The sequence below is a fragment of the Carassius gibelio genome, chromosome B23 (assembly GCF_023724105.1).
Source record: "Carassius gibelio isolate Cgi1373 ecotype wild population from Czech Republic chromosome B23, carGib1.2-hapl.c, whole genome shotgun sequence".
Classification (NCBI taxonomy): Eukaryota; Metazoa; Chordata; class Actinopteri; order Cypriniformes; family Cyprinidae; genus Carassius; species Carassius gibelio.
In genome coordinates, this window is record NC_068418.1 from 5,501,702 (window position 1) to 5,519,646 (window position 17,945).

General features: G+C 37.3%; 1 protein-coding gene across 1 annotated transcript; it reads right to left on the reverse strand.

Moving 5' to 3' along the window:
- Window positions 1-5,050: 5,050 nt before the first annotated feature.
- Window positions 5,051-7,765, reverse strand: LOC128011182 (gastrula zinc finger protein XlCGF8.2DB). Its single transcript, XM_052593330.1, has 2 exons — window positions 7,408-7,765; window positions 5,051-6,462 (listed from the first exon to the last, which is right to left on the reverse strand). Exons 1-2 carry the CDS (start codon window positions 7,484-7,486, stop codon window positions 5,744-5,746), a joined length of 798 nt encoding a protein of 265 aa, XP_052449290.1. The 5' UTR covers window positions 7,487-7,765; the 3' UTR covers window positions 5,051-5,743.
- Window positions 7,766-17,945: the final 10,180 nt, after the last annotated feature.

Below are 17,945 nucleotides of genomic sequence, written 5' to 3' on the forward strand. Positions count from 1 at the left end.
ATCACATCATTTGGCCCGTTTAAATAAACAAAGTGGTAGTGATTGGACAGGTAGGATCTAAATCACCTTAAAGCCTCCCCTTTAATACCTGTATACTTTTGTAATTGATCTATGAGTATGTCATGATCTATAGCAGTGGTTCTCAACCCGCCCTACGGCAAAAAAAAAAAAAAAAAAGAAAGAAAGAAAATGTACTAAAGAAATATAAGCTATAGCCTAATGTTTTTATTTATTTATTTATTTTTATTTGAAGTTATTTTGTTTTTCATAAATTATTTTCAGACATGAGCAGACCTACTCACATAACGTTACGCATTTAACGAACACATACTGTACAAACCCCCCCCCCCCCCCCCTTTGGCAGAACTTAATTCAAGTAGTCATCAAAAGCAATTAGTTCAGGTAAAATTGAGCATCAGAATGGACAAATTAGTTTTTAAGGGAGAAAAAGGCAAATGTGGAAAATGCAGCGAATGAACACATATAAACAAGAATAGTCGCAGTATCAGTAGTGAAGGAGAGAGCTGGATTTTTTTTATTTGCCCCGCAACTCACTTGAAGAAGTGAGCATAGGCTACTACTGCATACTACGCAGCAGTCATCCTTAATTGAAGAAATGTGACAAAACATCTCTGGAGACAACCTCATATTATTAAATTCGAAAGTGCTTTCCATATTTGGATCAACACTGGCTACATTTGTGAATGAACATTTTCTGAAATGTCGCGCGTCAAGTCATGCTCCCGTGCGTGTCTTACAGATGCATCTTAAGCCTATTGCTGAGTCCCAATTCGCATACTATCCGTCCTAAATAGTATGCGAAACTAGAATTAGTACGTCCCAAATCGTAGTATGTTGAAAATAGTATTCCAAAGATACCCGGATGGTCTACTATTTCCGGTTAGAATTCGAAGTGCAGATCAATGCACACTCTAAGTGCTAATATTGCCCACAAGCCATTGCGTACGGGAGGGAGGAGCTTTGCGATGGCTTTGTGGTGATGTAAACATGGCAGCCGGGTGCAGCAGCGGAGATGCGCCCTCAGCTTTTAAGTGTAAGAATTTAAATGTTTAACCCTAATTAAAGTTATATTTTATTTCGTTACACACATTGCACATGAACGTCAGAACCAGCCGCCTCACAAACGACCTGCGTTTGGTTCTACGACGCAGCCTTGCTTCCTCACTCCTCAACTTGGTAGAAGCACATATAGAAAAATGTATTGTGAAAAAAAAACGATGAGAAAAAATGATGGGAATAGTAAATAAAATTTTATTGGACATAAAGAATGAATGAAACGTTAACAGTTGTGGTGTGCGTAACTAGTCAACCACGTTGACGTTCACGTTGCATGACGTCATCGAAGTATGTCCCAGAGTGTGCATACCCTTTTGCTACACACTCAAAAGTATGTACTTTTCCCTCACAAAAAAAGTAAATACTTTTAGGTCGTAGTATAAGTAGGGGAATTGGGACTCAGCACATGTCAAACTTTCAGCGTTCGCGGGGAGTCCGTTATGGACCACCAGGTAGGCGTGACGTAACAATTGTCATGGGAGAGTGTGTGCGGAGGCTCTGAGCGGACGACCGCATGCCTCCCATTTTTATGACTGTGCGGACAGGTGCACGTGGTCAGTAGGCTTCCAAAGCACAATTGCACATGTGCAGGCAGTGTGTAGAAGCCCATTGCTACTCAAGCCTGTGCAATCCGTCAATAAAACAAAGGAAAGACAGCCAGATGTGCAATAATTCTGGGCAATTGTTTGTTCACATGTTTGTTGCAGAGAGGACCATTGCTTTCAGAAGAATAAATGGAAGACGTCTGCGTCCGTGTTGGCCGTGCTCATGTGGAAATATAACACAAATAATCGCAACTTCATTGTGCTGCTACCCCTTTTGAGCCGAATTTCACAAAATTGGTCAGCTCCCACAGCATCAGGTGTTTTATTAATGGGGAGTAGAATTATTTATTAATTTAAATGAATGTACTCGATTATATATCATAATATTTAGGCTATAATATTATAAATCAGGTTGGTTTGTATTGGTGACGTTATATAATAAACGATATGCGAGACTTGCACTTGGACCATAGTGTGGCCCGGTGGAAAAAAAGGTTGAGAACCATTGATCTATAGTGTCGAATGCAGCACTAAGATCAAGTAAAACTAGCAATGAGATGCAACCTTGGTCTGACGCGAGAAGCAATTTATTTGTAATTTTAACAAGTGCAGTTTCTGTGCTATGGTGTGGCCTGAAACCAGACCGAAGTTATTCACAGAGATAAAAAAAAAAAAAAAAAATTGCAGGAAGGAGCACAATTGAGCAGACACAACTTTTTTCTAAAATTTTGGACATAAATGGAAGATTATAAATCGGTCTGTAATTTCCCAGTTCACTAGGATCTAGTTGTGGTTTCTTAATAATAGGCTTAATAACCACCAGCTTAAATAGTTTTGGGATGTCACCTAAAGATAATGATGAGATAATAATATTGAGAAGCAGTTCTTCGGCTAAAGGTAATAACTCTTTCAGTAATATAGTGGTTACAGGATCTAATAAACATTTTGTTGGTTTAGATGCAGCGATAAGTTTGTTTAGCTCTTCCTGTCCTATAGTTTTAACGCACTGCAGTTTATCTTTGGGTGCGATGAGAAGCAAAATATGATTTCAAGTAGAGCTTATCTCAGGAATATTGCAGCAGTCTCCAGCTCGAATTGGGGGGACATAGTGTGAATCATCTTCATCTCCTCTTAATATCAGTAATACTCAGCATGCACAATACAATGAAATGGTCATTAACAACATCACTTTGAGGTAAGATATCTCTTATCAATAAGGTTTATTACATCAATATCATTAAATCTAGCGTATGATTTAAACAATGAGTGGGCTCATCAGAGTTTATTAGGTCAGTAAACTCAGGTCCTAATGCATCATTAGTATTATTAGCACTTTATCAACAGTAACCTATAAGTCTGAGAGGAAGTCTGCAAATTATTTTAGGTAATCTGTATATGGCCCTTGGTGGCCTATACAATGTAGTCAGATCAAGAGATACAATAGATTTCTTTTGCGTATCTGACAATGTAACATTAACCTGTTATGCTCCTTTCCACCCTGTTAAGGCTGGTTCACACGGCAGGATAATTAGGCCGATTTTAGCCCCGATTCACCCCTTCCAACAATCTTAGGATGCTCCGATTATCGTAATAATCTGATCAAATATTCCTGCCGTGTGTGGTGTGTTAAGACCGCTCTCCTCTGCTCGGAAGAACGTCGGGACCGCTCCGATCTCAAATCGGGGATATCCAACATGTTGGATTTATTTGGCCCGATTTCTTCTCGTGTGTGGTGTCCCCCGAGGACAAACAATCACGCAGCCTGTGGACTGTGGCGTGTAGCCAATCAGAAAGCGAGGTGACGAGGCAGTGATAGTACCGGGAAACAAAATCAAAACAGCCGGCGTATATAATATAACAAATACAAATAAAGTCGATGGGCATAACTACATCCACAACTGCAGTCCACCAGAGTACATGGAAACTAATATATGAACGTTTATTTCAACGGTTATTAATCTGTGTAGTACGTAACAACATTTCTATGAGATAAAACAACAACTTATCTCCATATCATGATATAGCAAGTATAGTCCATGCTCGCGTCGTCTCCACCTCTTTGACCATCGCCTTTTCTTATTTTTCTTATGTTTTTTTCCCCGTTAAAAACAAAGCACAAACAATGGCCACTGCATCCTCTTCGTCCGCCATGATTGTTTACTCTGAAGTCACGTTTGATCTCGAGGGATTTTGCGAGATTTCCCGTCTGACCTGGGAATGCTCGGGAGTCAAATCGGTTCGTGTGTGATGTGTTGATATTGCCGTGTGGCTGCACACCACACACGGAGCGACCAAAACTGTTAGACCCGTGATTTTTTATCGCCGTGTGTGGGGTCTCTCAGGTTTGGAAAATCTGCCGACAATTTTAAAATCGTCCCGTGTGAACCAGGCCTTAGAGAAGTAATTTTAAATAATAATTTGACAGCAACATTAAATGTTTGGCATACTTTTGACTAACTGTATATGTTTTTATGCAACATTATTGTATTATTTACCACCCTACTGGCAAAAATGGGCTCAAAAAAGTATTTGTTCTTAATAATTAAGAAATATTATATTAATTAATAATTGTTTTGTTATTGTTTCTTAAATGAAAAAAAAAAAAAAAAAAAAAAAAAAAAAAAAAAAAATATATATATATATATATATATATATATATATATATATATATATATATATATATATATATATATATATATATATATATTAAAATAGCATAAGGGAGATATATACTATCCAAGAAAAGCTCATTATTTTTTATAATTTTTGGACAGAATTTTGGATATGTAAGTATTAAAATTAAATGGTATAATTTAGTTTACAGTACATATTAAATGTTTTTGAATATGTGATTGACAAGCTTTTACTTACGAATATATATTCTTAGAGTAAAAAAGGGTCAAAAATGTAGGTTAAAAATAAAGTGTCACCTATGTGGAATTTTCTCCTCTCTCTCTCGGGATCTTCACTAAAACGGTGAGTTTGTGGACACGCATACAGACCAGGGAAGTTCTGAGTCCAGTCTTCTTGAGAAGATCATTTATTACCAGAGGTGGACAATAACATTGTGTTGGCTTTTAAAAGGCTATTTTGATAATGACTTTTACTCATATGCTGTGAAAAAGATGGAGGAGTACAGGCATTGATAATAAGAAATGTTTTTAGAGCGTCAAAGTGACTTCTTTCAAAATACTTTTGGTCACAAGTGTACGTCAATCCAGCAAAGTCTGGAAAAAAGTGAAATGATTATGAAGGTGGGGTTATGCATCATGTTACCTAACGAGATGAAAAGAAATGTGTTGAGTCCTGTGTTGAGTATTTCCTTTTTGACTGGTTAAAATTGTACATATATTCTGCAGTTCTTCAATTGTCATAATAAATATTTTGACAATAAGCTAAACAACCAATGATTTTTCCATCATCATTTTGTTTAGAATTTTATGTATGTAGTAAAGGACAGCACATAATGTGTTAAATTATACACACAAACACATCTTGTGCAAACATTTCTGTTGATTTCAGTGGTAGGTAAAAGTTTACTGGGAAAAGTCTATGTTATTGTACTCAGAAAAAAAGAATATGCACATTTTAATTTATACAGTACATTTATTTCTGTAGCAGTGTGTTACATGTAAACAGAAGAAAAAAAAGAAACTAACTGTTCGGAGAGCTTATTTTATAGTTTTAAGAGATAAAGTTTACATCCTGAGAATTGGGCCAAAGGGACTTTTTAAATAACAAAATGAACCAATACAAATACCAAATGTATCATCCATAAGAGCAGTAATACATTTAAAACCATCCCTACACAGCACACAAGTTTTTCACACTTTTAAAACCTGTAGAAATATCCAGCAACAAACAGGACAGGGGTGAAGCTTTAAATTTCTATGAATTGTCTGGTAAGGCATCTCTTCAGTCTGAATTCTCATATCATGATTAAATCTTCATTTACATATCCATACTGAGAGCCAGGGGTGCTGCACAAGACCCCGGGCCCTATGCATAAGCAGTCCTAATATTCCAGACTTTTCAAGGGCCCACTTTTCCTTTGGGGCCCTGGTAATCAGTACTGGTTTTACCCCCAGTCCGGCGCCCCTACTGAGAGAAACTGAAAGCTTTTACCCAGCATGACTTAACATGTGAGTCTCAAGGTATGCTTTACGTGTGAAAGACTTTCCACACTGAGAGCAGGGGAAAGGCTTTATTCCAGCATGGATTAACATGTGATTCTCAAGGTGTGTTTTACGCGTGAAAGTGTTTCCACACTGACAGCAGCTGAAAGGCTTTTCTGAAGAGTGTGTAACCAAATGATTCTTAAGATGTCCTTTCTGTGTAAAACTCTTCCCACACTGAGAGCAGGTGAAAGGCTTTACTCCATAATGAATTAACATGTGCTTCTTCAGGTTTGTTTTACGTGTGAAAGTTTTTCCACACTGAGAGCAGGTAAAAGGCTTTTCTGAAGTGTGAATATGCATATGATCCTTAAGTTGCCTTTTCTGTGTAAAACTCTTCCCACACTGAGAGCAGATAAAAGGCTTTATTCCAGCATGATTTAACATGTGATTCTTAAGGTTTTCGTTACACGTGAAAGTTTTTCCGCACTGAGAGCAAGTGAAAGGCTTTTCCCCACTATGAATTATCATATGTTTCTTAAGGCCTTCTTTCTGTTTGTAAATGTTTCCACACTCAAAGCAGCTGAAAGGCCTTTTGACTTCTGTTTTTTGAATGCTGCAACTCACTGATCTTTCTCCAGCAGTAACATTACGAACTTCCTGACACTGATATTTCTCTTTCACCTCATTCAGAAAAAGTATTTCTTGGTTCACTTTCTTCAGGCCTAAAATCAAAACATTAAAGTGATGCAAATTAATTAGGACATTTGCAAAATTAAAGGAACACATTTGAGCACAGACGACAAATTCTTTTTCAAAACTGTCCCTGTTCACACGGATCCATGAAAAACTGACTAAACTAAACTAAAAAAGACTGAAAGACTTAAAAATGACTAAAATGCTGCATTATGTTGCCAGGAAAGTAGTTGGCGATATTATTTTGTAAAGAAACACTACACATCTATAGGCTGAAAATGTAATACAAATGTGCATGATGTTACTGCTGTCCAGAGGGAATATACCGGTATCAGCACTTCAAATGTAATACTTTTAAAGGGGTCATGACCTGCATTTATTATTATGTTTCCTTCACTTATAATGTTTTTACATAGAAATGAATGATGATTTTAGGCTCTGTTTGAAGGTGAGTTTTTCTGTAAGACTTCACTGGAAATGCACACTGCTGTGACTGGCTAACATCTTTAAATAGGAATAATTTTATGTTATTAATGAATTATTATTATTAATTATAATTATATTATATGTGGAACTATATTTTTACAGCTGTCATGAAAAGTGTGAATTTAGTGCTATATTTAGATCTACACATCATCACATCTCGTTTTCTGCACTCTCAAAATTCTTTCATCATAACTAAAGCAAAAATAATGTAAAAACTGTAAAAGGTTCATTGTGTTCTTATTTACCAAAGAATCCACTGTCAAAAAACAAGCAAACGTTCACATGGTTGAAAATAATCACAGTCCAAGCGACTTGACTCCGAATAACGTACAAACTGAATAAATTTGTATATATTTAGTCTCACATGGTCTGAGTTGAACATCTGAAAGTGAAAATCGTCTCGGTGTTGGTTCAGTGACATTTCCTTAAGAAATATGGAACGTTGATTTAAGACAGTAATTAAAGATGAATGAAGATTAAACACCAACCTCCATGCTCCTTGTGTTTTATTCTCCAGGGTTCTGGTTCACGCGGGTCCTCTTCACTCTCCTCTCTAACAAACATCATCTTCACGGCAGAAGATCTCAGTTCAGCTGATAACCCTTCAGATATTCCTGCTTCTGCTTAAAAACTTACTCACAACTATGAGCACGACAACATTACAGATATTTATTGACCAGATCCAAAACCTGTATTTTTCTATTTACAGAAACAACATTTCTAACAGTTTGTATTAAGCCAGCATCACTACAAAACAACAGAAAGTGTGGTGAAACTTATCTTCTTCCTCTGAGGTTTAATAGTTTCTCTTTCTCTCTCTGGTTTTATTGGCGGGCCGCAACCAACTTGTTCAGGTCCATACCGCCACCTACTGTACTGTGCAACATCAGGGCTTCACATACTTAGCATATATACAGGTGCTAGTCATATAATTAGAATATCATCAAAAAGTTGATTTATTTCACTAATTCCATTCAAAAAGTGAAACTAGTACTAGCACTTGTATATACCCCTTTCAAACTCCATTCTTGTTCCAACTCATATGTCTTTTTTTGCAAGATCCTCCTTTCTGAATTATATATTTTAAACCTATTTTAAACACACCCAAATCAAGACTACATAAATGTATAACAATACAGGTCAGTATCATTAGCTCTGATAAGGTTGTGTGTAAAGCTCCTTTTTTAAATAAAACCATGTATTAAAATAGAGACATAAAAAGTAGCTTCTTATTGCATAATAAAAGTGATGCATGGATGTAGAAGATTAATAAAAAAAGATAAAAAACTAAACTGAAAAAAAAAAAAAAAAAACTTTAGCATTAGAAACACTGTTTGTGTTAATATCAGAATCAGACTCGGGATTACTTTATTGAACCACACTGGGAAATTCTTTGTTACAAGTTGCTATGGAAAATAGGTCAGTCTCGAAACCTAACGAAAAATGCATGCCATGGTTTGGACAAAATTGCTTTTATCTTCATTCAAATTTGAGGGGAACGTACCTCTCATCATAAAGAAGACATTTCAGTTTGTGTCATTTTTGTGCTCAGGCCCTAATAATAACAACTGGTTAAGGTTGCAACCCTCTGCAGACACCTTGGCAATTGAATCACCATTGGCTAGTAAATACTTATGTTTATATAGTACAGACCAAAAGTTTGGACACACCTTCTCATTCAAAGAGTTTTCCTTGTTTTCATGACTATGAAAATTGTAGATTCACGCTGAAGGCATCAAAACTATGAAGCACATTGAAATGGCTGGTGTTACCTGTACTTGACATGCACTTCTTGTCCTCAACCAATTGTGTAAAACTGTGTAAATTTATGAATTGTATAGACAGATGTTTTTATTTCATTTAATTCATTCATTCATTCATTCTTTTTGTATTTGTTGGTACACATATCAAGGCAATAAGAAAAAATCTCATGTTTATACTGGTCAATCTGTGTAGAGTACAAAAAAATGGACTGTAATTGGTCTGCAGTAGTTTTCTTCTGAGGGATCCTGCTAAAAGATGCTAAACTGCAGCCTTGGATCATCTTAATGCAACAGCAACATCTGCTGCCGAACAAGTGAAGTAGCCATACATATTAAATAATGTGTGCCATCTATTTCAATAACAATTTAATATTCTATTTTCATTTTCATGACCGAAGAAGTAATATTTCAAAGCAACTATCGCATTCTCCCAAGGCATTATCTGCACGTATTATGCATGCAATTAAACTGTTATATGAAATTACTAACATCAGGTGGCATGTTTATTGAAGAGTGGTTTATTCAATGTGTTCAGCCCATGACAGAAAAAGTGTGTGTTTTTAAGGGGGGACGCAAAAAACATTAAATGAAATTAAATTAAATAAAAAATACTGGGAAAAAAATAATTATCGATGTGTGACAGTGAGTATACTCTTCAGGGGCAATCTCAGATCTGAACGCATAGAAGGACTTTTAGTTGTGATAAAAAAGGGATCTCAAAGGATTGTATCAAAGGGACCTAAAAGGTTTGTGAAATTAATAGATACTTTAAAGAATTGAAGACTGCTTTGACTGCAAAAGGAGAGGCACTAACCAGTAAGTCTAGCGTTCCATATATAGTGCTGAGTGAGTCTGTTTAAATAAATAAACAAATAACCTTACAAAAATGTAACCTAAAATGATTCTGTTTACTAGCATTAGCATTACCACTTATTACAGCATACAGTCCTGGCTTTGTGAAAGACATTCAAACCTTTACAAATTTTCTTTCCCTGTATTCTTGACAGAGTTGAGATGATGAGATTATTTTAGAGTGTACAGAGAATGTGGCACATAAAGAGATTTGAGATCGCTTTGGGACAGGCTCCAGCCAGCAAACACACTAATCCTTATCACTTTATGCACACACCAAATATGAAACAGAAGGATTCGTCATGCACTGCTTTATTTATTTATTTATTTATTTCCTTCTTTAGAGCAGTATAATCATTTAAGCTGCAAATGTGTGAACTCTCCCTTATAAGAGCTGTATTTATTAGCAGTTCTAAAACATAGCCATTTAAAAACAGATAAATGAGCAGTAAAGGGCTATTCTACATGTTTGAATGACAATAGTCATAATTTATATAATAGTGATCCAGATACTTTGTTGTTGGAATAATTTGAAGAGGAGTGTTTGTGGTTATAAAAGCTAATATCTGAGCACACCTTTAAATATTTTTGAATGTCTCTGTTCTTCAAGAGAAATGTTTAAGAAAACAGGAGACACTAGCAAAGTATTCATTTGCTCTTTATTTTTTATTTGTCTTTGTCATTTGAGATGTGTGACTTTGTATTTAAAGGACAGGTGTGAGAGGAAGGCTCATGTGAGATGGACATAGTGTGTAACTGTGCCATTGATCAAAGCTACGGTTAGGGACTCATCAAAGACAGAATGAGAAACAAACCGAGAGATGAAGGGAGCCGGGAAGAGAACAGTGAATGATTAAAAAAATAACAATAAAGATGGCTATTTCAGAAGGCCAAAAGCAATTTAACATACACTCTTAAAAGGAGTGTTTTTGCAGTGATTCCATAGATTAACCATTTTTGGTTCCCCAAAGAACAGTTCTTAAATAAACCATTTCAAAGAACATTATAAAATCTAAAGAACCTTTTTCCACTAAAAATAACATTTCATGGATATTCAAGGTTCTTCATAGAACCATCAATCCCAATAAGTACCTTTATTTTTAAGAGTGTATCTTACATTTCAAACTGAAAAATTAACTGAACCCATGCTGACTCTCTGTGAGAAAAGGCTCTTATATTAAGTTGTTGAATTATACGTGGTAAGTAGATGCAGTGTATACATTTATTTCAGAAATGTGCCTCAGTCAAATGGTTTGCAGTAAATGACACCTATTTTGGTGATCATGTATTACACCACTTAAAATGTTAATATTAGTCTATTTAATATATGTATTAAATGTATAAAATTTAATATTATCTATCATCATGGTAACATGGTCTTGATTATTATTATTTTTATTATTATTTTTTTTCGCACCTTCCCTGACTAAGTACAGAGAACATGATGTTATTTCCAATGAACAACTTCAACATCTTATGCAAATTACGCATAATAAGCTGCGCCATGTACCCCGCTGTGAAAGTGGGGAAGATGAGGGTCATTAGGACACGAGTTGGGCATGAACTGCAATAATTAATTTTGATAGAAAGAGAGGGAGAGTGAGAACACTTAAATACATGAAAGTATAAAGTGATTAAAATTTTACTGGGTTGGGGGAATTGAGTGGAATATATAGCTTGAGGAAGTTTCTAGGAAATGTGCAACTCAAATGCACACATGCCGCTAAAATAAAGTGTGTTTATGATTTTATTACTTTTACTGCAATTATCAGAGGCAGCAGTATTTCAAAGCTTCAATAATGTAAGGGCATTTCATGGTAAGTTATGAAATGCTTTCATCTTATAGCATGTAGGAGGGATGCTGTGGAAAGATTTTAAAGGAGAAAATGTAAAAAAAAAAGAAAAGAAGAAGAAAACCTGAGACCTGCTTCTGCAACCATAACTGCTAAAACGTCAATTAATAACTGTTCTGACTCTTGCACACTTTTCAAAACTTTCTCTTCTCTTCTCTGCCCCCCCCCCTTCCCTCCTTCATCATCTCTTAAAGCCAATAACTTTGCAATTTTCTTCACAAATAAGACAAGAACGATTAGTGACAAATTCTCCACACTGCAGACTGATGATAACTTCATAATGACTAAAACTCTTTTTCCTCCTTCTCTTCACTTCCAGAGACGGACGTTTCCAAACTTATCCTTTCCAATCATCCTACTACTTGATCCAATCCCCACTCACCTCCTCCACTTGATCCAATCCCCACTCACCTCCTTCAGGCCATTTTTTCTTCAGTCATACCTTCACTTACTCATATTATCAACACCTCTCTTCACTCTGGTACATTTTACTCAGCATTTAAGCAGGCTCAGCTAAAACCACTGCTTAAGAAACCATCTACAAATACAGCACTTCTAGAAAACTACAGACATGTATCAGTCCTTCCATTCATTGCAAAGTCACTTGAGTTGTGTTCAACCAACTCTCTATGTTTCTTGTACAGAACAACCTCCTGGACAGCAATTGATCTGGCTTCGAAAGCGGCCACTCAACTGAGACAGCCCTGCTCTTGGTTATACAGCTGGGTTCATCAACCATAACTCCTTCCAGGACAGCCAGAAACCTAGGAGTTGTGATCGATCATCAACTAAGACTCATAGACCATATTGCTATAATATGCGAGGATTGTCTTCAATGAGCCAAAAAAAGTTCACTTTACTCCTCTCCTCATCAGGTTACACTGGCTACCAGTAGCCGCTCACATCAAATTCAAGGTACTGATGCTTGCCTACAAGATGACCACAATTTGAAAAACTAATGGAATGCATAGTCGATATAAAAAACTGGATGACGAGTAATTTCTTACTGCTAAATTCTGGGAAAAAAAACAGGTGTTAATTATAGGACCTAAAAACTCTGCTCGTATTAACCTAGAACACTGTCTAAGACTTGATGGCTGCTCTGTCAATTATTCGTCATCAGTTAGGAACCTAGGTGTGCTAATTGATCGCAATCTTTCCTTAGAAGGCCACGTTTCTAGCATTTGTAAAACTGCATTTTTTCATCTCAAAAATATATCTAAATTACGGCCTATGCTCTCAATGTCAAATGCAGAAATGTTAATCCATGCATTTATGACCTCAAGGTTAGATTATTGTAATGCTTTACTTGGTGGTTGTTCTGGACGCTTAGTAAACAAACTGCAGCTAGTCCAAAATGCAGCAGCAAGAGTTCTTACTAGAACCAGGAAGTATGACCATATTAGCCCGGTCCTGTAAACACTGCACTGGCTCCCTATCAAACATCTTACAGATTTTAAAATATTGCTTATTACTTATAAAGCCCTGGATGGTTTAGCACCTCAGTGTTTGAATGAGCTCCTTTTACATTACAATCCTCTACATCCGCTACATTCTCAAAACTCAGGCAAATTGATAATACCTAGAATATCAAAATCAACTGCGGGCGGCAGATCCTTTTCCTATTTGGCGCCTAAGCTCTGGAATAACCTACCTAACATTGTTCGGGAGGTAGACACACTCTTGCAGTTTAAATCTAGATTAAATACCCATCTCTTTGACCTGGCTTACACATAACATACTAATACGATTTTAATATCCAAATCCGTTAAAGGATGTTTAGGCTGCATTAATTAGGTAAACCAGAACCGGAAACACTTCCCATAACACCCTTTGTACTTGCTACATCATTAAAAGAATGGCATCTACGTCAATATTTGTCTGTTTCTCTCTTATTCCGAGGTCACCGTAGCCACCAGATCCAGTCTGTATCCAGACTAGATGGTGGATCAGCACCTAGAAAGGACCTCTACTGCCCTGAAAGACAGCGGAGACCAGGACAACTAGAGCCGCAGATACAGATTCCCTGTAAAGACCTTGTTTTAGAGGACCACCAGGACAAGACCACAGGAAACAGAAGATTCTTCTGCACAATTTGACTTTGCTGCAGCCTGGAATTGAACTACTGGTTTCGTCTGGTCAGAGGAGAACTGGCCTCCCAACTGAGCCTGGTTTCTCCCAAGGTTTTTTTCTCCATTCTGTGACCAATGGAGTTTCGGTTCCTTGCCGCTGTCGCCTCTGGCTTGCTTAGTTGGGGTCACTTCATCTACAGCAATATCGTTGACTTGATTGCAAATAAATGCACAGACACTGTTTAACTGAACAGAAATGACATCACTGAATTCAATGATGAAATGGAAGATTTAGCATAAGTTCTGCCAGGAAGACTCAATTGTTAGCGTCACCTATTACCTTCTCAATTGTCCAATCACGTTCTAATAATAGAAGTATAAAAGAACCTGTGCTTACACTTGTCTGAGTTTGCAGATGATGAACGCTTCACTAAGTTGCTCGCGTTCAGTTGCCGACCAAAAAAAAAAAAAAAAAAATGTCTCAAAACTCGCAATATATTGGTGAACACTCCGATTCTGACAATGAAATCGTCCTGCCTTCTCCTGTTACCGCTCGCTGAAGTTCACGTTTACAGTGCCGCACTTCACCATGGGCTCAGTGGTCTTCGGAAAATATATCCAAATCTCTCGAAAACGCCGGAATACCAATTAGCCAAGGTCCAAGATATACTTTCTCTCGCCTATAACACGCTGGGCTATCCCCCGGTTCCTACCCAAAAGATTTCAAAACCTTCAACGTCGACAACTCAGACAAAACAGACCAGAAGGAAAAGAACGGCTAAATCATCTTCACCCGTTCCCGCAAAAAGAACATCACAACCTGCCAGAGCACCATCTCCTCCTCAATTCATCGAATCCACCGATACGAATTTCCATCTCATCTCTGCTGTTCAAAATCTCTCCAAAACAGTCAAAGAACTACAATCAAAAATGACTAACCTCGAACATTCTTTTACCAGTTCCCACTCAAGTACAGATCCGCCAATACACTCCTCAGCTATTCCACAGTCTCGTCCTCCTCCTTCTGGATTTAGTAACTATCAGAGCATGCCATCGACTTCAGCTTCCTCGCCACCTTCTCAGCTCACTATCCAGATACCTTTTCAAAATGTCTCCGCTTCACCAGCTTCCTCAAACTTAAACCTTTCCACAGCAACTCCAGCACAAGCATTCGGTAGGCGTTTTGTTCCACCAGCCACCGCAACAGTGTCTAACCATTTAAGAAGCAATATCATCCAAGGTAAGGACATCAATCTTGCTACCTTACTCCTTCCTTCGCCTGCTGCCAACAGGAAAATGGTTGACTGTGGTGATGTGGCAGTACTTCTTAAAGTACTGCAATGGATTTGTCATTGCATTCAGTATTTACAGAGACATTCTGTGTCAAACCTACCCCGAGAGAAGGGAAGAGCTAGATCTTTATCTATCAATGATGGCGGACTTCAGTCAAAGATACGGGGGAACTCTATTTTACGAGTACCATTCTCAAGTCATTCTCAGCGAAATCTGCCTCCTTTATCTCACTTTTTAATTCAAGACTAGACTGGTCAGTTACCGACACCGAACTGCTCGTCCGCCATTTCGGAGGGCAAAAAAAGCTTAACTTGCGCCATTTGCAGCGCTCACGGTCACAAGGCTTCATTTTGCCCAAAGCGTTTGCTAGTAACGATCCACGGTCCTGAAAATGTAAGCCTCTCTTCAAACTCCAGAGGTCGCTGTACTGCGGCAGAATTCAATAACGTATGTCTTTGTTTTCAATTTAATGACGCCGTTTGTTCTTTTGCTCATATTTGTAGTGTGTGCAAGGATCCACACCCGAAATCTGTTTGTCCACGCCGGTACAAACCTGCACCCGAGGGAAAGCCCTAATTCGGAAAAAAATTTGAATAAACACCCATCTACTCCTATTAATATTCCCAACCTTTCAAGCTACCTCTCTTCTCACCCCGATCCGGCATTTGTTGATTATTTAATCACTAGTTTGCCCCAAGGGTTTCGGGTGGGTTTCCTTTCTCCTCTTTCTGCCTCTTTTGTTGTAAAAAATTTGCAATCTGCTAGACACGAACCTGATGTGGTTTCAGTTCTTTTAGATAAAGAGGTTAATAAAGGATATGTTATCTGCCCCTTCACTTCTCCTCCTTTTTCTCCTTTTCGGATTAATGTCATCGGCATTGCAACTCGCAAATATTCCGGTAAAAAACATCTAATCTTTGATGTGTCTTCTCCACATTCCTCCAACATAGCTAGCGTTAACGAAAACATTCACCTAACACCTTTTTCTCTTCATAATTAAATTAGCTGGTCATGGCGCCTGGTTAGTCAAAGCTGACATTACCGACGCTTTTAAAACTATGCCAATTCACCCATCTGATTGGCCGTATTTTGGAGTGAAATTGAACTCAAAATTCTACTTCGCTGTGAGGCTCACGTTCGGTTGTAGAAGTAGCCCGCATATTTTCAACAGTCTCTCAGAAGCTCGGTGTTGGATTCTACTGAACGTCTGTAAGCTTCCTTTCGTTTTGCATTTACTAGACGATTTTTTGCTAGTTGACTTTCCATCTTCACAATCTTCCATCCTTCGCATTCTTAAACAAATATTTAGCGACATCGGCGTTCCACTCTCTGCCGAATAAAACATTAGGCCCTTCTACTTCGTTAGAATTCTTAGGCATTTCCCTTGACAAAGTCAAAATGCAAGCTTCCTTGCCACAAGATAAACTCCTAAGGATAAGGTCGTTTCTGGAATCTTTTTCCTCTAACTATTAACTATGGCCCATTCCATCCAAAAATCAAGCGATCCGATGCACATACTATGTACTTATTATAGTAATTACAATAACTATGTAATAACTAGGTACTAACCCTACCCCATGTAGTTACCTTATGTTACCAGAACTTTCTAAGATAAATACACATACTGTAAAATAAAGTGCAACCATAATTTTTTATTTACAATTCTCTAACAATAAATAGATCATACCAGTGACGTCATCTAAAAGCTTCATATTAAATATTGAGTTAAATGAGTAAGATTCTGATATCTGAAAAGAAATGGTGCATATAACATGGGCCTTTTATATTGATCTTTAGAAAATAAGAAGGAGGAAGTCAAGTGATGTTATCAGTGTGATTTGTATTTCAAAATAACCAGTGACACAACTCCAGGGGACCACTGTTTTCATTATCAATTTTCTAATATTTATTTAGCATTTTGTTTTATTATGCCTTTTTATCATATATTTTATAGTTATTAATACATTATTTTATTTTAAATGGTAGAAAAATCTGTTCTGACTGCAAAATATAGCACTTGTATAGCACTTACAGGGCTGTGGGGACAAGCAGTTTTGTGGTGCTTGGAATTCTTTATAATTAATTAAAAATAAATATTGCCACATTTATGGTGCAAGAAGGTCTAATTGTTCAAATAACGCATTGTTTTATTGTAAAATATATAAAAAAAAAAAACTGTAACCCTAATGAGTTTTTCAGTTGTAATATTTCCGTAAAGGCTAGGGACAGAAAAAAATGTAAGAATTTTCTGTAGAATGACCCTCTAAGGTAAATGTTACATGGAGCACACTCGCCGCCTCGCTAATGGACTGTGTCTGTACTGTGCCTCTCTGGATCATTTAATATATTACTGCCCCATGTAACAGAAATGAGTCGAACCAGACAAATTAAAGAGTCTATCAAAGCTGTGTTTGAAACACGAGCCGAATTCCTCAGGAAGTCCCAAGGAAGATAACCAACCAACCAACTTGTTCACACAACAGCTTTCAACATTAACCCCACTAGAACAATAATTGTCAAATTTGTTGTTCGTAATTGAAATGCAACGCTGGACATCACATGGAATCCCATGAGTTAAACACTTCCATTGACTTCCCCCCACCTAGCAGAACCAGACTGAAATTCCTAAGGGGGGAGGGGCTTTGAACCTCTGGTCTTCACCGAACATCCCTATCTCAGAGAATGACAAAGAAACTGTCTTTTGTACATATATATGGACCAAAATGAACTCCAAAATGACTTCTAAATTAATATCATTCCATTGCTTAACTCCATATTCATTTAAATGTTCATTTAAAAATTCATTTAAACCCACACATTCGACTGTTTGTCATCACGATTCTTTGAGAGCGGTTGCAACGTGCTTCAGCCTGTACGCCTGCTGCTACTTAGCCACGATGAGAAGGAACACCACCTAGTCTCGTCAAACTTTATTTATTTTCTTTTCCGTTTGAGAGTTTCGTGTTCTGAGTTAAGTTTTGTAACGTCGACCTCGTCTGCGCGTTCAACTTCAACCAGCCACACAACTCCTTCCCAGCCTTCCCAAGACGTCACTTCAGCGACTACTGAACTTCCAGCCAATCAGCGACATCGGGATACCCCTTTCAACGGGATTCCCTTTTTCACAGGAGACACAAGTAACCTCCAGACTGTGACCTTTACTTTACTGTATATGTATACATACATATATATA